This window comes from Dryobates pubescens, chromosome 1, assembly GCF_014839835.1.
Source record: "Dryobates pubescens isolate bDryPub1 chromosome 1, bDryPub1.pri, whole genome shotgun sequence".
NCBI lineage: Eukaryota > Metazoa > Chordata > Aves > Piciformes > Picidae > Dryobates > Dryobates pubescens.
Window position 1 is genome coordinate 5,085,693 of NC_071612.1, and position 23,534 is coordinate 5,109,226.

Consider the following 23,534-nt stretch of genomic DNA (forward strand, 5'->3'; position numbering starts at 1 on the left):
TCAGTGATGAGCAACTTCATTGGACAGTAAAGCCAAGAGAGTCTGGGTTTTGACTAAAGCCCAACAGCGTGGGCTTTTCTTTTTTATTTTATACGACTATTTATTGTTTTATCAGTCAGGACTGGAGAAGTTTCATTCTCTAGCAGCTCTGTCCTTTTGTCCTGTTAAGAGAAAAACAAACAAACACACACCCAACCATGCATGTGCCTGTTAAGACACCTTTTTGTTTGAAAGAGGGAGTCCGAAGAATTAGTCCAATAGGGTATTTTGTGTCATTAACACAATTATCTGACGCCACTTAAAGTGCTAAAATTACCTCTGTGTGAACGGTTTCTAATTCATCTAATGCTATGACACTGGGAGCAAGAAACAATTTCAAATGCAGTTGGGGAAAAGCTGCTATCATGTAGACTAATTTAGTTTCTAAATCGATAAAACAGTATTGTAATATTCCAGGAAAGCAAATCCTACCCTTTTTAAAAAGTACTTGATAAGTACAGTTTCTTACAGTTATGACAACTGTTTCTTTCTATGCATATAAATCAAGCAACCAAATATTATCTGTAGCCATGGAATATGATTAGAAATATTTATATTGGATTCCAAATGCAAAATGTCCCTGTGGTAGAATTCATATTTTTAATGCCTGGTGCAATATTATTCCCAAGTGTAATGCCTGCCAGCAAGAAGCTAATAAAAATGTGAAATACAGAACACTTATTTTGTATTTTCTCTTTGTCTGGTATTAAAAAAACCAAACCAAAACCCCCAAGCTTGTTTTTAACATGCTGCAGAGTAACTCAGATGCTTTGGTAGGGCTCCATTCTCCTCCATTACTGATGTGCTTTCTCCTTTCTATATTAATGAGTTGTTTCAGCTGTAACAATAGCAAGATGGCAGGCATTTGTACTGGCTAAAGAGGCAGGGATAGGGGAAACAGGGAGCCTAAATACCTGTAGCTGCTAAGTAGCATTACCTGGTTTCAGTGATTGTCAGCGATTTTAACTGTAGAGTGCATTCGCTGACGGTGTTTAACTCAAGCCATTCAAATTCTGTGGGTTTGCTCAATTTTACAGGGCCATTTCTGCTTGCCTTGGGCACTTAGAATAAACATAGAATACATAGAATAAACCAGGTTGGAAGAGACCTTCAAGATCATCGCATCCAACCCATCAACCAATCCAACACCACCCAAACAACTAACCCACGGCACCAAGCACCCCGTCAAGTCTTCTCCTGAAAACCTCCAATGATGGCGACTCCACCACCTCCCCAGGCAGCCCATTCCAATGGGCAATCACTCTTTCTGTATAGAACTTTTTCCTAACATCTAGCCTGAACCTCCCCTGGCGCAGCCTGAGACTGTGTCCTCTTGTTCTGGTACTGGCTGCCTGGGAGAAGAGACTAACATCTGTCTGTCTACAACCTCCTTTCAGGTAGTTGTAGAGAGTAATAAGGTCACCCCTGAGTCTCCTCTTCTCCAGGCTAAGCAACCCCAGCTCCCTCAGCCTCTCCTCGTAGGGCTTATGTTCCAAACCCCTCACCAACTTTGTTGCTCTTCTCTGGACTCGTTCCAGCAAGTCAACCTCCTTCCTAAACTGAGGGGCCCAGAACTGGACACAGTACTCGAGGTGCAGCCTAACCAGTGCAGTGTACAGGGGCAGAATGACCTTTGTCATAGTTATTTAATAGAATTTCTGGTTGTGCTCTAACTTGAATGCTGTTGGGAATAAGAGAGTTGATATCTGTTTTGATGTATGGATCCATTTCTCCTGTGAGGTTCTTGCCACAAATGTTCCTTAATGCAGCTGCTTTGGCTCTCTGGGCTGTGAGGATGTAACAAGGGGTCTGGATTTCTGTGGTAGCTGCTGGTTCCTGAAGGTGGGAGCTTTCCATCCCATTGCTCACTCAAAATGCCTGTCTCAAGGGTGTGTTTCTCTGTTGTATTTTGTCCCTCCATCTTCATACCTTGCAGGGGTTTTGAATTTTGTACTAAGAGGCAGTGAGAGCTTTATTCTTCTTGCAATGCGGGGGGAGAAAAGCTGAACTGATGAAGCTCAGGAGAAGCAGCGCGTGGTAAGAAGTATCTGTGTTAACTGGCATTGAATTAAAATCACAAGATGTTCTTTGCAGCACTTCATTTACTAGCAAATTAGTGACTGGCCTGGATCAGCCTGCCATTCTGTAATCATGAAATATAATAATTAGAGAAGCAGTATTCCAAATAATACTTTATTTGAGCTCAAGATTTATAGAAAGACAGCATGAGCCTCTCTATTAATGGGAAAGTACAGTCTGCAGACTGGAGCTGGCATCAACTTTATCTGAATCTTCATTACTCAGGAATAAGTGGCTCCTGAGCAAGTCAAGAACAGCTTTAATTGTCCAAAGACACTTTCTAAAATACTTAACAATCTAAGAGAAGAGGCCAAGGATCATAATTTTTACCTTCCTTGGATTGTTTTCAGTAATGTGGGTTTTTTCCCTTAAGGCACTGTACAGTTATAACACATTGAGGGGGAGCTCATAATGTGCTTGTTGTGGTGGTGGTTATTTTTTTTTCCTCCCCTTAATTGCCACATAGTGGATTTAGAAAAAGAACAAGAAAGCCAAGTGGTGTAGTTTTGATGCTATCAGGACACTTCAGGTTAAAAAAACTCCGATCCCTAGGCTATTTCTGATTTGATTGCCTTGAAGCAGTGGGTACCACTCAGCACTGTTTGGCTTCTGTCTGATTAAATGCAAATGGCTGGCTAAGAGTCTTATTTCAAACTTGTTGCAACTGCAAGTAAGCAACTGATTATTAATTCTCATTAGTCATTACTGATGCTTCATCACTGTGCTGCAGAAAGAACAGAAGGAAATGTGCAGCCTTCACTTAAGTCATGGTCTTCATAATTTTCATAGCTTGCTGTGAAGAAGTGGTTTCAAATACTTCTCGTAGGCTGGGCTCATCTGTTCAAAAAGGAAATGTGGGGAAAGTATTAATGGTAATTAAGGAAAAAGCTATTATTTTTGGTTTTTTTAAAGAATGAGCTTTGAAATACACATAGCTAGACTGTGAAGAAGAAAAAACAGCCACAAAACCCAACCAAATAAAAAAAACCACCCCAAACCCAAACAAAATAAAACCAAACCCTAAGCCATCAGCCACTTCAGCTACATGCAAGGGCTCTTTCCCTCTCTTACGTGCTGTCCTTCATAACTAGTGCACAATACTCATCCCAAATGGGGTAGCACAGTATTTAACTGCAAAAACAAAAAGGTGCTTGGACTTGAATGTTTACTGAAGGCAAATTCTGTCTTCAGCTGTAGGATTTCAAAGCCTTACTGATTATCGGAGTAAAAACCTTGCTTCGGGCAAAATGAGTTTTCAAACAGAGCAATAACTATTTACATCGTGTAGGATTTTACATTACTGCACAATAGGGATGAATTAAGAAGTGAAAGTAAAGTGCTGAAGACCACAAAGGACGAAATTTCCTCATTTAACATTTATACTTTCTGGTTAAGAATCTTTTAAAAGCCCAAGTATTGCATTAGTAAAAAAATCACAAGCCTATGGAAAACCCTGCAGTTAGCAGCCTTTGCAGCTGTCTGGTGGTGTTCCAGAATATGTCAATTATGTAAAAAGACTTTTATTTTAGCTTACTTTGTATTCTGCTTCAAGTTTTAAAAGCCAAACCACATGGGTGGCATATGACAGTCTCACTCCTTGGTACAAGCTCTAGTACTCTGGGGGCTGTAATGCAGCTGCCTGAGCTGAGACTTAGATGTGGCATAATTGGAGTATCGCAAATCATCATTTGGTGTGAGATGCTGCGAGTTAAAAGCTCTTATTCCCTTTTAATCTCTATTGCTTTTAGTAGAAGGAAAACAAGCAATTGCTGCTGTGTCTGATGGAGAGGCCTGGCTGTAGCCCAGCAGCCATACCTGCTTGTTGGTGGGTGACTTCTGAGCCCACTCGTAAAGCCGCTGGTAAACCTGTCCATCGTAACTGCCGAGCGCAGAGTTCAGGCTCTTGTCTGTGAAGTCAAAGGCATCCACTAGTGGCACAGCATCCTTTCTATGGAGCAGATGAAAGGCATTCATGTTACTGGAGCAGGCCTTGCTTTGTAAGGGAGGAAAAGGCAAAGCTAAACTCAAAACTCAGTTGTCCAGGGTCCGCAGCCTAAAGAGTCTCAGCCAGTTTTCCCCCTTGCCTACACCATGGGGAAAATCCTGGTTGTTTTGATGCCTCAGAGGCACATTCTACTAACGCCCTGAGTAATTTAGGACACAATTTCATGTCAGATGTTTTCTCAGCAGACTCTGCTAGTTCTTGCTTTTGGTTTTTGGCTTTTCTGTTTATTTTGGGGTTTTTTTCTGCTCTGCTGCCTTACAAAATGGAATAAGGTCGCCACCAGACTGACGTAAAGTGCTTTGCTGATCTCTAAACTTCATCTGCTTTTAAGTATTTCTATTACTTCACCGTGGGGTGTCAATGTCTTCTCTTCTTTGTGTCTGTAAGAACAAAACAACCCTGAGTTGTCCCATGGTCAAATCTGACAGCAGTCAGCATCAGCGAGCTATTGCATAAGAACAAGTATGTGATGACAGCATCTCCAATGCAGGAGATAGCTTCTTTTCTCTCATCCTTCCACTATCCCAGGTGTAGAAAGTTGTACCACACTTGAGGTACAAGGATGAAAAGCAGTTTGCTCAAGTGTTGGCATTTGCACCTACAAGTTCCTTTTGGGGAAGGGCTCTGTGGGGATTAGAGGAAGGCTGGGTCTTTTTGACACAGTCTGGGAAGTGTTTGTATCCTTTCTACTAATTGCAAATAACTGACTCTAATCACCCAAGTAAACACCCACTCCATTCTTGAATCCTGTTAACAAGGTATGGACTAACATGGAGAAGTTGCAATGACTGTGTTTTGAAAATGTTGTGTTAACTTATGTTATTGCTTAACTTGGTTTCTGTGATCAGCTCTGGAAACGCTTGCTGGTCGGCACAGCCCTGTTCAGCTCTCGGCTACGGTATAGGCTTGTTCCTCCCTATGTGGCCTAAGGAGAATGTTAAATTCATTAGCAGGTCAATTCTCTGAACCCTAAGTTAATCTGTCCTTGGAGAGCACTCAGTAGTGAATGATGAACTCTGTCAACAAGTTTGTGAGTGCTGTGGTAAGTTAAACCTTCGCTTATCTTGGAATTCACGTAGGTAGTAGTGAGTGGTGTCGAGCAGATGCATCTGAACTAGCTGTAGGCAGGATTGTTTGGGTACCACTTGCAACTCAGCCATGGCAACAGAGTAGGCTATATTAGCTGTGGCTTAAGCAGATTTTGCAGTGTGATGGGTTGCTGTGTCTGCTTCCTGCCAGAGCTGCTCTGAGTACATCTTTTCCTGCTTTTGCTCTGCTGCAAATGGTAGAATGTGCTCAGGATCTCTTGGTTTTTATAATTTAAGATTTCATGTTGCAGAACAAGAGCTGGGCACTTAGGTCTGTTTTGCTATGAAAATGAGCTCTGTGTAGATGTTTCAAATCATTTCTAGTGCTGCCAGGCAAGGAAAATAAAAACTGAACAAGATCAATTGACTTTGGAGATGTTGCCATAGGTACAGCAGCACCATTTGTTCTCTGTCACAGGGACAAACGGAATAGCTACGCATCTCCTCCCATGCAGGAGCAGCTCACCGAATGATAGGCAGGAGGTCTAGGTACGATGCTGTGACCATGTCCATTTGAGCTCCAGATATGTATCCGTCATGCAAGAAGACTCCTGAATTTGAGAAGATCCCATGTAATGCAAAGAGGTCACAAAGATGTTTCATAATCTTCTGGATGCCAGCCTGGGTCTCGAGTTTTTCCACAGTTTCTGCAAAGTTTTTCACTGCAATGTAGTGGCAGTGAGCCTGGAAAACAAATGCAATCAACAGTAAATGTACCTCCCATCACTTTTTAGTAGGCCAAGTGACTCAAATGTTCTTGCAGCGAATATAAAACCTTTTCAGTTCCTTTGCCAGTCTGTATTCTTTGACTGTTGGTAGACCAGGCCTTTTGCATTCATGCCTTACAGGAACAGCAGAGGAGAGACTTGGGGTTGTGAATGGTCAGTGCTGCATTTGTAAACTCCAGAAAACCACTTCAGAAATCGTGGTAGTTACTTTATCTAAATATTTATGATGACTTCCTGAAAGAGTTTGTGTGATGGAATCACAGCAGAATGGTTGTGTTGACTTTGGTATATTGGAGAAAACTCTTTTCTTGAAGACCTCAGGCTCATGGTACATTTGGCTCAGTGTCTACAGGGCTTCAGCTCTGAAAATGTCCTTTGTCACAGGACAACCACCAAACCTACTTCTTGCTTTTGTGGTTTAAAAACAAATATTAATTCCTAGGTCAGACACCAGGAGAGTGCAGAAATATTTGCTGAGGGTCAGAGCAAATGAAGCAAGCTGACTCCAGCTGTTTGTAGAGGTGACTCTTGTGCTGGCATCACTGCAGATGGTTGGTACTGTTGGCATCTGCGTGGGTTTACTCCCACACTTGTACGGTTCTCCTCCCAGCTGTGGGTGTAAAGCATGGCACACCTGCACTGCAACTCTTCTTGCTGGCATGGTCAAGCAAGCCTTGTGTGGAGACCAACATGGACTACAGAACCTGCCTGAGAAGCTGAGTGTTTACTCAAGCAATTAACCTATGTGGAGACTGCATCAACGCCGTACCCAGTGTCTGAGCCACTCAGCTGAGCACTGGCAGACGTCAGTTCATCATATACCTGCTGTGCCAGTCGGGTGGCTGGGTTTCCAAGGAAGGTGTGGAATAAGAAGTAAATACAGCAGTGCCCCAGGAACACAGCAGGCTATCAATGGCTTAAAGTTATGGGGGAAACTCAAGTGTTCTGCGTGACTTTTCCTCTCGATGAAGCATGTAAGAAATCTGAGTGCCCAGGGCCCATTTGCTGAGAAGTCCAGCAGCACAATCACCACTGCCAACACCACAGCCAGGCCTCTGCATGTATTAGGCTTTTCAGAAGTACTTTATTTTTGACTAGTTCTGTGTCTAGGTTCTCCTCCTTGCTTCTCAGAGAGCTGGATTGCAGTTCAGTCCAGAGACCTTGGCCACCCATTTGAGTGGGTGCAGGAAGGAACAGCTTGTTCAGGTCTGTGTGGGAAGTGCTGGGCAGAGCCTTTTCTAGAGGTAAGCTCCAATAGGAACATTTTGCTTCCCTTTCCATTAAAAATGGATTTACATTTAAACAATTATTGGGAAAGTAATTTTCAAAAGTAGCCTCCATTATTTTTGAGGCAATTACATGTTTGGGTTTTTTTTCCCCCTGTTTGTTTTTTCAAGCTTACAGCATTGAATACTTGCTGCTTCCAATGAGTAATTCTATGCTGTGGCTGCCCCCTCCCTGGAACTGTTCAAAGCCAGGCTGAATGAGGCCTTGAGCAACCTGGGCTGGTGCAAGGTGTCCCTGGCCATGGCAGGGGGGTGGAACTGGATGATCTTTACGATCCCTTCCAACCCAAACCTTACTCTGTGCTTACTCTAATTGAAAATGGGGGGTGATGCATGACAGACAAGTGACCACAAGAAGTGCTGCTGCTGAGATCAAGTCTGCTCCCTTACTCAGTGAGCTCTGGCTTTGAAGGACTGTAACTGTACTTGCTGGTATGAGCAGATCAACACTTCTGATGGTTTTGAAGGCTATCAGCTGTTGCTGAGGAAGAGCTTAACTCTTCAAGGACTGACTTAGTTGACTGCACTGCAAAGGGGCTGTTCCCTACTATGAAATCACCAAGGAAGTATCACGACAATTAGGTTTGTACAGGGTTCATTCTTCCCTGTCAGGGGCTTTTTGCTAAATCCATTTCAATTTGGATTGGCTCAGGCTGAATGGTAGATTGCAAGCAAGATGTTTTTCATTAAAAATTGAATGAATTTAAAGTAAGCTGTGGATCTGTTTCAAAATCTTCATTTCCTCAGCTTAGGAAGAATGGAAGGAAGGAAAACCATCACCATAACTGTAGAGGAATCCTACTTAATTGCACATTAGAGAGATCTGGGGTTTTTGAGATACTGAAGTATCAGTGGCTTTAGTTTTCATTTAAATGTAGGACTTGTCTTCTCTTTTGCTTTCTTTTCTGCTTAGTTCCCTACTAACCCCACTTTTGGGGAATAAATACTGCTGTCCTGAGCCCACTTCAGCTGAAGGCATCTAATCCACGTGAACTGGGAGCTAGGGTTGAATCTCTTATTGAATCTCTTATTAAATTGACTTTGATTTTTCTTTCAGTAGTTATTAACATTCCATTTATCACTCCTTTTTGTTGTTGTTGTTGTTGTTGTTGTTTCCCCCCCCTGCAGTTATGTTTCCTTGTGAGAACAGCAGATGTAAGAAATACCAGGCATGTTTCACCCTTGCTGTGACTCTACCAGCTTCCAGCAGGGTGGCTCTGGGGAGGCTTTGTCTGCAAGCCAGAAATGCTGGATTCTTACAAAAAGGTGAGCACTGGGTAGAGACCACAGGTTCTTGTTACAGGATATGGGAGGTGTGATTCTGCTAATAGTGGCAGCATAACCATGAATGGTTTTGTTTTGGGTTTTTTTCTCCCCTTCATTTCTACTCCTCCTAGTCTTTTTCTGCCTGGCTTATTCAGGTGGCAAATTCTCCATGTGGGGAATGCTTCTTACCATTTTTCCACCATGCAGACCACAGTGGTGCCCTGGTCTTTGTAGTGTCACTTAGGTGCTGACAAAACCAATAAACAGCAGTGAGGCTTTAAGCTAATGATGCTGTTTCTGTTTCATATTGTATCATAAAGACAAACATGAAATAAGCAGATTAAAACTTGCTAACCTTTGCAGCTTGTGCCAGCTGCACTGTGCACTGGTTCCACGCGTCGTGCTTTTTGACTCCAGACTGAAGCAAATCCTGTAGTTTAGCTGCTGTGCTGCTTACAAGTCTGGAAAATTGGAAAAGCATATTGTGTATGAATATAGCAGCCCACATGCACTCATTTCACGCTCAGACTTGTGTGTGATCATATGGCAAAATGGCATTTCTGACATTTGAAGTTATTTACACTCAGTATGAGTGAACTTAAGATTATGTAAAATCCTAAGTACCAGCTGGGAGAAGCATCCAGACCACCCCAGTACTGAAGGGTTTCTGCCTTCTCAGCTTCCAGGGTAGTTCACCAGGGTATCTTGCTGGATTTTTCTTGAGTTGTGTGCATGTAAGGAGAGTTTGCAAAACTAAATAAAGTAGACTGGTATTACATTATGTTTCTACTTTATGTTTCTACTTTTCTACGCAGATCCAAATCCTGTTCCCATTGACATCAGCTTTATTTTCACATTGATTTGAGTGACAGCAGGGTTGTCTCTTTACCTGCTTTTCAGAGAGGGCATCTATATGGCCTATGACTGTCCACATAACACTAATGAGACCACTCATGATACCATTTTTACTTGTGATGGGTAGCTGAATGTGTAGTTGTCCCAACTACAAACAGAATGGGAGGCTGTTTGTGGTGTTCACTGAAACAAACATCAGTTTCACAGGTATGTGAAATTTTTACTTTCTGTTTAGAATTGCACAGGGTCCAGGGCTAAAGGTTTTACTGGATGGCAACACAGTGATTTGGTCTTGAATGGTGCCATCAGCTCAGTATAGAATCAGCTCTTTGGAATATAGTTTTAAGCACATGTTCTGGATGTAAAGGCTTCGTATTGAGCATTTGATATGATTGTTCATCCTCTGTGAGTCTTTCTTTTCTTTGTCTGAAGCAGATATCAATTCTTGTGTAAGTTAAGTTATTTTACTTCCCTTTAAAGCAAGGAAGAAGGTGAGCTCTTAATGCATTTCTGATGTCAGAGAAACCTCATCTCCCATCCTCCATACTGACCTGGCTGCCATGTGTTGATAGGCATCAGTGTAAATATCTGGACTGAGAAAATCCAACTTGTTCTTGGCTGGACACTTCCTGGGTTTCACCGCAGCCAGGTAAGTGACAGATGGTGGAACAGGCTGGCCAGCACTGGCTGCCATGAAGCACTTTATCAAGAACCTGGGAAGAGGGTAACAATCAGAGCAGGGTATGGTTGTGATCCACATGCAGTAAATGCTCATGCAAAAGGTAAAGTGGGTTCCAGTAAGGAGCCGCAAGGTGTGACACAACTGATCAGCAGTTCAGAATGGACTTCAACAAGGAATGACCTTTTGTTTTCTGTGTTACTCACAGTAATTGGATCTGTGGTCTCAGGGGGAGCCTGTCTACCGTATTTCGTGCTACAGCAATCTGTAGTGAGGAATTTTTAGGAGGAAACGTGCTGTGGCTGTTAGCAGTCTCAGCAGCAGAGTGGTTAGATACATTATCAACTTCACAGCCTTAGTCTTAATGCTGTGGGAGTCCTGATGGTAGTTTGGTCTTACCCTCTGTGATCCCTAACATGCAATCACACTGTTGACAAACATGAGAGACTTTCTTGGAGCTAAACTCATTCCAAGTAGCATTCCTCACTCCCTCTTTTGGCACCTCTGCTATGACCTAGACTGACTAGCTCTGGAAGCAAAAGATTACAGTATTTCTCTTGGCTTTGCTATTGATCTTGCAAGTAAGGAGTACAGAAGTGTCTGCATGCAAGCACAGAGCTATGTGGTAGCACCTGGGAAGCATATTGCTTTTCTCCTTCTAGTTAAAACACATATTAAAAGTTCAAGCAGCTGTGGTTTCTTTCTCCTGTATTTCATCTACTCTGGATAATCAGTAGTCTGTGTGTTTGGAGGCAAGCAGGGCTCTTGGGAGTGTGACTCATCTACTTTCAGTATCCAGCAACTTTGCCTTCTCTGAATCAGCCTCACTTTACCAATATCGTGTTGCATCAGTTGCTTAGAAAATGAACCACAAAACTTGTGTGGCACTGCTTCTGCTGCACTACTAGGCAAAGAGGAAAATGAGGTTATGCAGAACACCACCTGCATGTATACCAAACCCAAAAATAGAAGAGACAATCTGATTCCCACACACCTCTATGCCTGTGAGACAGAAGACTTGAATGGTTTGTGTCCTGAGCTGTATTTTTAGAAGGTGCTGTGAGAAAGGTGTAGCTGGTTTTACTGGTTTTGGAGAAGAAGTGGTAGAGGCTGAATAAATGAGGGGGGGAGGGTTTTAAATGAACAGATTTGAATTGTTACCTGGCAGTTTGCAGGAGCAAAATGGTGTTTTCCCCTTCATAAATACAAGAGGCAAGTATTTTAGTATACAAGGAAGGGAGTCCACTCAGCAAGGAGTAACCATGTCCTCCACAGGCCCGCAGGCAGATCTCCACTGCTGAAGTGCAGTACTGAGTAATGACAGCTTTAAAGCCCGAAGAAAATGCATGGAGCTGTTTTAAACAAACAAACAGGCAGACTGTTAATGGTCAAATGTTCTGAAGTGATCCTCAGAGGAAGTTTCCTATTTTAAATTCTGAGCCATTTCTGGGTATGAAATCCCTGTCAGGTCTTCCTTTGCCTGTGGAGGCTACCCGCAGCTCCCTGAGCGTGGCCTTTGGTTTCTGCCTGGCAGGCTGCATGCCCTCATGCTGGGCATGCTGTGGTCAGTTTATGCATTTTGGGTTTTTTTTTTCTCAACCAGCAGTGGCTTTGGCTGCCCTTGTTCAGAGTGTTTGTGTTTCAGGCTTCCAGTTGCATAATCTTCTACCTAAAATGTCACTTTTTCCCTTTTTGGCTTAGAAGTGAGTATTTGTACGTGCATTTGTAGATGAAGTTGTGAAATAATGCTTTGTGCCACCAGCTGCTTGGAACAAGGCTTTCATCAAACCATCATGCTTTTCAAGGACTTTTCACTCTGCAATAGTTCCCAAACCAAAGAACTGGGGGCAGTAAAGCAAATGAAGTTGCTGACTGGTTGTGGACCTAGGACATGTCGTTCAGTTTCTTAGTGCTTCCTTTTTCTCCAGACACCTATTGATGCTTGTCTAGGAATGCTAAATGTCTAGTTTGCTAAAATACTTTGATATTTAGAAATGAGAAGTGCTGAACAAGCTAATCCTGCTGTAGCTCACCTCTGGCAGCATGTCAAAGTTCTTCCTCTGGATCTCTCTGTACCCGTTGTCAAATAGCTCCTGCAGGTAGTCCTTGACGAAATAAAAGGCATAGGCTGCTGCCAACTGGGGCAGCAGTTTCTCTTGCTGAGTCTGGTAGTCGAGGATTTTTGCTTCCTGTGCACTGTTGGAGGATAGCTGATGAAGTAGGGGAAGTGCAGACACAGACATACCCACTGATAATTTACCCATCACACAATGAAACCCAGTTGTTTTTTGCTATCAAGCAGCAGTATGTGAACAGGACTGAGCTGATGTCCTGGCAGCAAATCTGCCCAGCTTGTCAAGCTGTTAGAAAAACAAACCCAACTATGGAAAAAAAAATGGATTTTTCTGCTGTTCTGGTGAACCAGCCTAAGAGAGTAGAAAAAAACCCTGTGTGATCAGTTGGTACAGAGCAGGGACAGGTACTGCAGGTAAGGATGAAGCCTTCAAGGACAGCAAGTTTTAAGGTGTTACAGGGGAAATGGTGGCACTACACCCTGAAAAACTTTTGCTTTTCAAACTGAGTCTTTGTGGCCTTGGATGTAGACAGATTTCTCTGTAACTATTTGAGTCTAAATTATTTCAAGCTTTCTGAGCTCTTTTTTTTTTGTGGGGGTGGGGGGTAGTTCTTTACCACTTTTGCTGTGGTTAGTACAATGAGGACTTCCAATGATGGAATTGGTTATTACAGTGGTTCAGCATGCTGTGCTCATGTTTGGCTTGTGTTTGAACCAAACCATGTTCTCTTCTTGCTTTGGAAAGGGAGTGTTAAGTGGAAGTTTTGGAAAGCCATTCAAATGAAAATATCTATCTAAAAATTAACAGAGATTCTGACCAGACTAATAGAATGCAGTGTTACCAAGTGTGGGTATTGGACCGGTGGATATTGGAAGGTACGTTGATGTTGTGCCCACTAGAAGGATGCTAAGAGTACAAATTCAGCAACTTGTCTGGATTCTGCTAAGTTATGCAATTACAAGGGAAGGCCACTTATAAGAAAAATAAATTGCTTCTGTGAACCCCTGAGCTACTCAAATGATGAAACTTATCTTAGAAAGAACTGTCAACATTCCCTTGTACTTTGACTGAAGCTCGTTAATGTAAATAATGGGGAAGCGTGTTTGTAATACCCTGTCTGGGCCAGGCAACAAGCCAGCGATGGGTTGAAAGATAAGGTGAAAAGCTGAACTACAGACCAGTGTGGGCTAACAGGGTGTGCTGTCCCCTCCCCACTGCTGCAGGCTCGAGTGGCATTACCCAGGCTTTAGCTTGGACTGCCGGCGAACCACTGAGTATCGGATGGCGATGGTGCAAGCCTTCATGGTAGGTAGAATAACCTCGTCCGCGAGGAGGGAGATGCGCACCGAGGTCATGGTGAAGTAATTAATCTTCTGTGACCCCCATCTCACGTAGCTGCCATCTGGTTGAACCTAGAGCGCAGAGAGAGGATGTTAGATGCCACACTCTTCAATACTTCAGCACTAGGATGGTTGTGCGACCTCTGTGCATAGAATAAAATGGACATCAAAATCCTGCACTGAATGCAAAACTAAGCATTTTTACCCTATGATGGATGAAACTTATCCATTGGATGAGGCAAATTCTTCCTGCTTCTGGCTCGGGGGAGACCACCTTGCTCTCTGCAAGGGTGCTTGTAGCCAGGTGGGGGTCAGTCTGCTCTGTGATGGTTTAACCCACCCACATTAACAAAACACTTGACATACCCTAAAACTGTCACATCCTCTCTCAGGCAACCAGTGACAGAATGAGAGGGCAGAGTCTCAAGCTGTGCCAGGGCAGGTTTAGTCTGGATGTTAGGAAAAAACATTCTTCACAGAAAGAGTGATTGGCCCTTGGAATGGGCTGCCTGGGGAGGTGGTGGAGTCACTGTCCCTGGAAGTGGTTTAAAAAAAGAGTGGATGAGGCACTTAGTGCCATGGTCTAGTTGATTAGATGGCGCTGGGTGGTAGATGATCTCAATTAGATGATCTGGGTGGCCTTGATGATCTCTAAGGTCTTTTCCCACCTGGTTAATTCCACGATTCTGTGAATGAGGTTCTGCCTGGCCTGTGATCTTCAAGATTGGGATGTGAAATCCATGACAAGGAGTTTCACTGAGGATTCAGGTAATTTCTGCCACCACGAAGGCTTGCACCTCAAAGGAAGAATTCTGTCCTAAATTTAGGCAGGTTGCTGTTGTCTCTCTGGCTGTGTGATGAGAGTCTGACAGACAAGTCTGTGAAGTGAGTCTGTACATACCTCACAGAACTTGCTCAGCATGTTCTCCCTGGGGACACGCACGTTCTGCAGCATGAGGAAGCCGTTGTCAACATGCTCAAAATTCATTTTGGGACCAATATCTCCTGCAATTATGCCTGCAGCAGGAGAAACCATAGCCTGCTTACTTCCACTTGCACTTTTTTCTCCCCATTTTGGGTCAGGCTGGGGATCTAAAGGGTGGGCAGGTTCAGCTCTGCTTCTTTCCCAGTATGGATAATCTTGCCTGAGTGGGGAACCAGGCATTCAAATGCCTTCTGGTAATTTGTTTGTGTGGTCTACCTGTTACCCATGATGGCCAGGGTCAGAATGAGGGGTTAATGACCACCTGCTCAGAGCAGCCCAGGCCTCTGGTTAAGAAGGCTTGATTGGGATATGCCAGAGGATAGGTTAAACCTTCCTTTAAATAAAAAGGTTGGGATTAACAATAACTATGCCTTGGGTACCTGTCTTGGTTTGGATTTGGCAATTCTAAGTCCTTCTTCTTGTGATCCTGCTTTGGCAGGGCGTGGGGATTGGACTAGATGATCTCTGGAGGTCCTTTCCAACCCCTAACGTTCTGTGATTCCTGGGCTCCACGTTTTGGAAAACATTTAAGGACATAATAAGCAGAGCACCTGCAGAGTGCTGCAATGCCTGGGGCTGTTTACCTGGGCAGAGTGAGTGGTCCTGAAGGCTGCGTATCTGCACGATGAAGGGATGCACACCATAGCACTTCCCCTGGACATAGAGCTGAGCAAAGGCCACTGTGTGAGTTGCTGACCTTCCCACTGTGAGAAATAAAACAGCCCCATTGCCTTAGGACAAGGTATAGTACAAATACTTCCACAGTTAACAGCAATTGGTGCCTATTAGGTCTTGCTAACATACAGATCAGCATAGGTGTGATCCACAGATGCTGGAAGATGAAGATTGCCTAAATCTGCCCTCTGAGCCTGCTCAGAAGTTGCATCATCCTTCTGCCTCTGCTACCTGTGAGACTTGGAGGTGAGCATTTGCATCACGCAGTGCTGCAAGAGTGAGAAGTGCTGTAGCCATTAGAGTTACTTTCTGTGAAACACTTCCTGAAGCGAGCCTTACATTTCATGCTTAAATCCTTTGTGCTGAGACTAGCTGATGACTTGAATCTTTTATGCTGATGACCTCCCTGCAGTTTTTGGTCATCTGGTATTATTTACAAAGAAGAGAAGATTGATTCCTGCAGAGGCAGGAGTTTCCCTAAGTGAAGTTCTCCAGCCCTGCCACTCAAAGGCTTTTGATTGATGATGGTGGCTCTCTCCTGGCCTTTGAACTTGTACAAAACCCTTTGTTCTCTTACTTGCTTCTTGATGTCTGCATCTCTTATTGAAGTCCTCTGCTATCACCTGGTCCTCAAACACAGAGCTTGAGCAGGGTAGCTCAAGTAACTGAAGGAGGCAAATGAGCAAAGCCAAAAATATTTTGTGTGGTACTTACTGTCTCCAGGCCACCACTTCATGGCAGAGATCTTTGGTGTGTTCAGTATAAACTCCTGAGTAGTGATATCAAAGACTGCTGTTGTTTCCAAGCCCTGAAGGTAAGTTCCTTTAAAAAATATCAAAAGAAATTGTGGTGTATCATAAGGGAAGAGAGAGAGAGAGGGGATCCCTGGAGCTGGTTTGGCTATTACCAGGGCTCTGTGGTTTACCCTTCTGGAGGGAACTCTAGGACGATGCTCCCAGTGACCCCACACCATCTCCTGAGCTACATGATAGTCAGACAAGCTGCCTGGCTCATGGTGACAACCATCAGCTTGGGCAGGCTCCCTGGCTGATCCCCTCCATCGATGCAGTCTGACAGCTACTTCACCAGGAGCCTTCCCCCTCACTCTTTTTTCCACGCTGGCAAAACCAAAGCCAGTGCATCTCCATCTTGCAGAGGAGTGCTGAGGACATCAACCTGTAACAGCCACACCCTCCCCTAGTGAACTATGGACAGCTTGCACTACATTCCTCTGAGCATCTGGACTCGTTCCTGCCATCCTACAGAAATGCTGTGTTTTCTCTGCAGCTTTACCGTGCCCCAGTTCAGTCTGGGCGTAGCTTCCAATGAGCTGATACTGGCTGGCGAGAGGAATCCATTTGGCAATCTGTTTGTCAGAGCCCAGCATTGAAATACTTCTCATGAAGATACGGTGAAGGAGGAACGCCACGTCTCCTGCCACTGCCCTGCACAGAAGGCACAAGGGGTTACAAGAGGAAGTTCCAGGGATGTGATGAATGAGGCAGCGAGGCTGTGGCGGTCGCCAGGCAGCGCTGCCGTTGGGTTTCTGTGGTGTTGTACCTGTCTGGCTTCAACACGCTACTGCCAGAAAACTGCTCTTCCAAGCTGCTTTTGTGTCCCTTCTTTCATAATGTGGATTGTTTAAGTGTTTAAGTTCATTATTTCACTTCCTCTGAAGGAATTATCAGTTGAGTAGCACATCACAGTATAACTAAGGCTGGAAGAGACCCCAAGATCATCAAGTCCAACCTGTCCCAACAGACCTCACAACTAGACCATGGCACCAAGTGCCACATCCAATCTCCCCTTGAACACCTCCAGGGACGGCGACTCCACCACCTCCCTTGGAGGTGAGCTGAGCTCCTAAAAGCACAGCCCAGCCCCAAAGCTGCTGTGGCTCCAACAGCTTCTAAGCCCTTTGTATCTTTGTTCTACTTCATAGTTTGTGGGGCTTTTTAGAGTAGAATAGAATGAACCAGGTTGGAAGAGACCTTCAAGATCACCACATCCAACACATCATCCAACACCATCTAATCAACTAAACCATGGCACCAAGCACCCTATCAAGTCTCCTTCTAAACACTTCCAATGATGGTGACTCCACCACCTCCCCAGGCAGCCCGTTCCAATGGGCAATCATTCTATGAAGAATTTCTCCTGATTCAGCCCATTCCAATGGGCAATCACTCTCTCTATGAAGAATTTCTCCTGATTTAAGCAATGTTTAAGGCTGAAAAAAAAAAAAATCCCACCACCCTACCTTAAAGTGCTCAAAGCCAGGCAATTCTCTGTGGGACACATTAGACTGAATCACATATGTAGGCATCTGAGACCTACCTGCACTTCCTGAACCTTCCCATTCCAGGGAAGTACTTCAGTATATTTGGTTCATTCCTATATTGCTCCCTGGGTGTTTGCTGTTAGTGATCAATACTGGGGTTCATGGAGATTTAACCTGATTTGAGATGGGGTTTTGTCATGGAAAAAGTCTAATACATCCTTGTAACACCTGGTTTATTGTCTGGTCAGGTCCGTCACCATAACCCAGGCGAGAGGGCTGTGTAAAAAGCAGTATGCAAGAAACTGCTAATGGGAACCTGGGTACAGTAATTTCCATGGGGCTAATCAGAAACATTTATTTTAAGCTTTTTATTTTTCTTTCCTCTGTGTGTGTGAGAGAAATTCTAAGAAAAAGGAATATAGTTCCTCCTCTTGGGATTTCTCAGCATATGGTTGAGTCGCCTCACAGATAAAAGTGTGTGTGAGCTCATAAAAGTAAGTGGCTCTGCTGTTCTGAGTAGCTTGTCTGGCTGTTAGCATGTTGCTTTACTGCAGTGCTCTATGAGCATCTCATTCTAGATAGATACCTTTTATTATTAACCAGAGGCTATGACCTTTCGTTCATACCAGCCATGAGAGAGACTCGGCCACACTGAAAATGTCGGGGGGCAAAAACAGGAACAAAGAAGTTAAAGGGGAATTACTTTGACAGAATAATACTTAATGAACTCTTGGCAGCCTGTCTAGAAATAATGCTACTTTAACTGCAGTTTTTGTAGGCTGGTTTTCAAATGTGTGCAAGGGGTTCATCGTGGCTGGCACCAGGACTTTGTCACTAAGAGCTCAGTGCTCACCGGGTGTTTCATCAGACAAGAGCTGCCCTGCCAGGCAGCTGTGCTCTTAATCCAGCAAAATGGGGCAGCATGGGGCTGGGCCCTGGCATCAGGGGGCCTGATAAAAGCAAGTCTCAGTGGGAGAGGTGGCTGAGTTCTGTCAGGTTTAAAAATCTGATGTGTTTTATTATTATTACTTCCCTCCCCCAGCAGAAGGAATTGAGAGCTGCTTTTTATTGGGAATTTAATGATCTGGTCCAAAGAGCTCTCGATGGAAGCTCTTCCCCCCTTTATCAGGACCACTCACTGTAGGCAGCAAAGAGCTTAGCATAAAAAAAAGATAATCTCATATGATGAAATACTGGGAAGTGACTTTGAACATCAGCAGTGATTTGTAAGGTGTAGGCATTGCCCTTTTGAAAGATGCTTTTGAATTTGCATCTTCTTACCGGGTATGTAACCCCATCACACTAGCAGTGTGCAGTGGGCAACAGCAAGCTGGTACTAGTAAAGGGGTAAAAGGGGCAAGCAAATGAAAATGTGGAAGCTCAACCCTATACAGAGTGTATTTTTAAGGAAAAGATTGTGAAAAGTACTTTATTCCATTTACCTACAAATTAAGGTTTAGGGTTTTCCCCACCACCACCACCTTTTTTTAAATATCATATGGGTTTTCTTCCAATTCTGGTCATCTGCTAACCCTCACACATTTTTAAATGTGAGAGCTGTAGCACAGGTAAAGAGCTTGCCAGGGTGGAAATATCATGTTGGGGATATGGAGTGCTGTGATCTATCACGCTGTACCTGTGACAGATCAACTCCCTGACGTGTATCATCCTCTTCCCTTTTCCTGAGCATGCTGCTCAAGTGAAAACCTGCAGTAAATTTGCATCAAAATCTTGTCTGTCAACTGTTGGCCTCTGCCAGCCACTGCTAAAGCCGATTCCTGTTGGCATACAAAACTTTCAACAAAAAATTAGTTGTACCTTTTGTTTAGAAAGCCCAGACAAATATAAATCACCTGTAAATGTAATTGTACTCAGGTCCATCTTCAGTCCACCCCATCTCATGCATCTTTTTCTGGAGGTGAACAGCTTTTCTGACTGCTGCTTCATACCTCTCATTCTGGCTCTGGAAATACTGATTTTCTCTGCTAAACACAGGGTCACTTTCGATGGCTTCAACTGCAAAGCAACACAGAAGAGTTGGTTCTCCTGGAGCTGGGGAGCATGGGCAGAGCTGGGGTTGTGCCTGCCAGTGCTGTGATTTTCAGGGTGACTGCAGGCAGGTTTTATTTTAATAGGGCTGGCTCTGAGGGCTGCCTGATCCTGAGAAACAGCAGGTTTGGGGAAGGAAGAGAGAAAGGGGACTGAATGAGCCTGAGAGGTCTGTTGAGTGAAAATAGTGACCCTGCAGGTAGTCACTGTCACTGTAGGGCATCAGAGGTGACTTTGTGCCTCAGGCAGAAAATACTGTGGATCCCTCTGTCTCTGATTGCTGTTCCCATGCTTCAATAGAAGCAAGAGCTGTCTTTTGCCTGGAGACTGGCTAAGGGCTGGACCTGCTGGATGTGCTGCTTGGCACCCGCGCTTCAGCTCAGGACTTTACCAATCCTGCACAGCATTGTGAAGCTTACTTGTTCTGTGTCAGCCTGAATGATCCTGCTGCTTTCTTTTTGCTTTAAAATCTTGGGTCCATTCACATTTAAGGCTGAACTCCACTTGCACTATGAAGTGTGCAATCCCAGTGGCCTGTGCTGCTTTCACTGGTAAGGATATAACCTGGATGCATTTATAGAGACAGAACAGATTCTTTTCCCCCTGTTCCTTCTGAGCACACAGTCATTTTTTGGCACGTCCAGTGTGAGTGAGAGCAGCTCAACCTGGCTGAGCCAAGACACAAGTAATTTCCCACTTGGATGAGCCTGATGTGCCAAGAAGGGTCACCAGGACTACTGGCTATGGTCACACACCATGACAATTGGCTACAGTTCATGCATGGTGTGCATTGCTGCCCAGCAGAATCGGCCCCTATGTGCATCACCCTCACACAAAGATGCTCACCTGTGGGAGCATCTCACCTGTCTTTCTATCCCAGTTTAGCCAGCCTTACAAGAGGTAGGGGGGATGGAAGCATGGAGAAGGGAAAAAGTTTCAGACAGCAGGAGCAGCTGTGGAGGAGACATGTTAATTTACACTAACAGGGGATTCCATCTCCATGCTCCCGTGAAGAGATAGCAAATACTTGGTGGCACAAAACCTGTCGTGCCGCACAGGAGAAGCGGAATCAATGGGGATGTAGGCATGTTCTGTACCAGCCTGTGGCCGAGGAATGTGTAAGGTTCACTCACCCACTGCCCTCCGTGTCCGAGTGTTCTCCACACCACCATCCAGCCAGGCTGTGAGCTTCTCCACACTGAAGGAGGCTGTTTGCCTCTCACTGGCAAGGTCGGGATTCACGCTGCCGAGGACAGAGCCATGCAAGTCCAGCAGAGCCATCCTGGAGGCTGAGCTGCTCTGGGGAGGCACGGGCTGCCTTTCAGTGGGTGGCTGATGAAGTGAGTACAGCAAGGTGTGGTTTCAGTGGCCTGGCCAAGATGCTCTGTCTGCACAGGGGTTGCACAAATATTTAACCACTGTTTTGTCTTCACTGCAATGAAACGGATGATGAAAATTTAAGGCACTTTCAGAACTCAAATTGCAGGGTTTATGATCATTTCTTTTAAATGTAAAAGCCCTTTCTTTCACCGATCTGTTCCCAGTGTTTTATGAGAAGGTACTGCTGGAATATCCAACAACTACGCGTTAATGTTAAGGGAGTTTCTGACCCATTGCTTCCCTATGCTGGGTGCAGCCACTGCCTGCACCGTGGGTTGTCGCAGAGACGAACAGGCGCTGCCCCTGCTGCCACAGCCTCCTTCCCGCAGGGCTCTACTCAGCTCCTGCCCTCGGCATTCCCATCTTCGCAGCATTTGTTGCAGGATAGTTGTAACGAAAAAAAACCCAAAAGGTGTGGTGTGTGGGAAGAAAGACGGATTTCCCTGGGAGAGGCTGCCTGCCTCCCTGAACTGTTTGCAATACTGAAGCTATCTAAACCCTGGCAACTCTTGCATGTGTGTTCCTAATTCCTTCTTTTCTGATATTCAGACTCTTAAATGGAAGGTGTCCCAGTGTCCTGGCAAGAACAGCGTGCTGAGCACACATGGCTGAAGTAACCCGGAGCTGCCCTTGAACCGCCCGACGGAGCACCGGGACGGGCTTAGCAGCTCGCTTCCGTGAGGCAGCGGAAGGCAGATCCGTCCGTCTGTCTGTCTGCCTGCCTGCGCCTGTCGAACGCAGCCGCGCACTTACCTTGTCCCACGCGTCCTACGGGAGCCGTCCAGCTATCGCCCTCCAGCTATCGCCCTCCTGCCTGGGCCGCAGCTTCCCCCGGCCCCGCTGCAGGGACCTTGTCCCCGGGGCCAGTACAGCTTGGCCCAGCCCCGGAGCGTGTGCGAGTGCGCGGCAGCCAGCCGGGGCCCAGCGGCCTCTGCGCCTCCCGGGCTTAGGGTCCCGGTGCCGGCGGCGCCGGAGCCGCTGCGTTCTGAAAATGACATTTTCCTGTTCTCTCTTCAGGCTGTTTGTGCCTCTGAGGCTGCGCTTCCAGCTCTCACCGAGGAACGTCCTGCCCTTCTCCCAGGATTTTTAATCGATTTTTCTTTGTAGCTTGCTCAGGATAGAGGAGAGCTTCCTCGGGCTCTCACTGCCCTTTGCCTGCGGATTGGACTTGCTCGGGGTTTTCCCGGCTCGGTTATGGCCCTCCTCGCAGTTTGGGGTGTAAGCCAGGAGACTGGGGATGTGACTGGCAGGCTGGGTCATAGAATCAGTAAGGCCGTAAAGAATCTCTTAGATTATCAAGTCCACATGTCAGCATACCACCACCATGCCCACTAAACCGTATCGCAAAGTGCTATGGGAGCACACAGGGCAGTGGGAGGTTGCTACGGCGTATGTGCTGCCTTCATCTCCAGCAATCCTGACTGCAGGCTGTCCTGGTGCTCCAGGGCAGGAGCTGTCAATTTCCCCCTCCCAGGCTGTCTCAGAAGGAGCCTTTCCTGCCCACAGCGCATCGATGTCTCTGTGCTGTGGCTTCAGACTAGCTTCTCTCTTACTGGAAACTGCTTTACCAGGCAAGCAGTTGAAATGGGTGGAATTCACTGTACTGTAGAGTTGCTTTAACGTGGGAAGTTAAAGAAGGGATGAGAAATCTGATGTAGTTTTACATAACTATAATTTTAAGCTTGAGCCTCAGTGAACCAATCCCAGAAGTCATGAGAAACAGCAATAAATCAGTTGACTGTAATGCAGTGAATGTATTCATGGGCAGTGGATGTTGTGTGAGGGATGAGTCTGCTAGATTAATGTGGCTCTGTCATCCTGCTAGAGCAGTAAGGTGTCATATGGACGTGCTGCTTGGCATTCAGGTCTGTACAGCACAGCACCACATCCTGGGGTGACTTGGGCTTGCCAGCACTTGGGAGGCAGTAACATCTTTCTGAAGTATTAATGGGCTTTCCCTGTTTGCTCTGCAATGTTCTTCTGCTGGAGTCAGAAGCATTCTGCCTTGTGCTTCCTGAGCACTGTTTGAAATTATACTAGCAGGTCCAAGTCTTCTGAAGGAAGAGTGAGGGAAAACAGGTTGGAAGAAACCTGTGCCTGAACCTGTTTGCAACCTGATGTTTATGCAGGCTCCTATGCAGGCTGGTTTGGGTGCTGTCTGAGTGGGTCATTGCCAGGTCTGTCTTAGGGGATCTGAGGACCCAGCGATGTTCTCATGCGTGCAGGGTGCACAGAGATCTCATGGGCTGTGGTAGGAATCATTACAAACCCCCAAGAACACCTGGTTATGGTGTGTTGGAGCACCCCTCAATTTTTACGTTGCTGATAATGTTGCACTTTCCCGCATTTCCATAAGCCTGGATATCCTTAGTACCACATCTGACTCACAAATTTCCTAGGATGTGTTTATGAAGGTTGTGGTTAGCCTGTGGCAGTTTCAGATAATTTGGAGACATTTTCTAAATATAAAGAAATACCTAGAATAGAATTACATAGAATAAACCAGGTTGGAAGAGACCTTCAAGATCATCGCGTCCAACCCATCAACCAATCCAACCCACTTAATCGACTAACCCATGGCACCAAGCACCCCATCAAGTCTCCTCCTGAACATCTTTAGTGATGGTGACTCCACCACCTCCCCAGGCAGCCCATTCCAATGGGCAATCACTCTCTCTGTATAGAACTTCTTCCTAACATCCAACCTAAACCTCCCCTGGCGCA

At 45.2% G+C, this 23,534-nt stretch overlaps 1 protein-coding gene across 1 annotated transcript; it reads right to left on the reverse strand.

The window, feature by feature from the left end:
- Nucleotides 1-2,440: 2,440 nt before the first annotated feature.
- Nucleotides 2,441-21,593, reverse strand: ACOX2 (acyl-CoA oxidase 2). The gene is made up of 15 exons (XM_009905924.2): nt 21,564-21,593; nt 20,564-20,862; nt 19,235-19,397; nt 16,394-16,545; nt 15,815-15,922; nt 15,010-15,129; nt 14,342-14,457; nt 13,340-13,512; nt 12,059-12,221; nt 11,187-11,377; nt 9,898-10,059; nt 8,847-8,952; nt 5,678-5,895; nt 3,934-4,066; nt 2,441-2,955 (listed from the first exon to the last, which is right to left on the reverse strand). The coding sequence occupies exons 2-15, from the start codon at nt 20,709-20,711 to the stop codon at nt 2,902-2,904; spliced, it is 2,007 nt and encodes a 668-aa protein (XP_009904226.1). The 5' UTR covers nt 20,712-20,862; nt 21,564-21,593; the 3' UTR covers nt 2,441-2,901.
- Nucleotides 21,594-23,534: the final 1,941 nt, after the last annotated feature.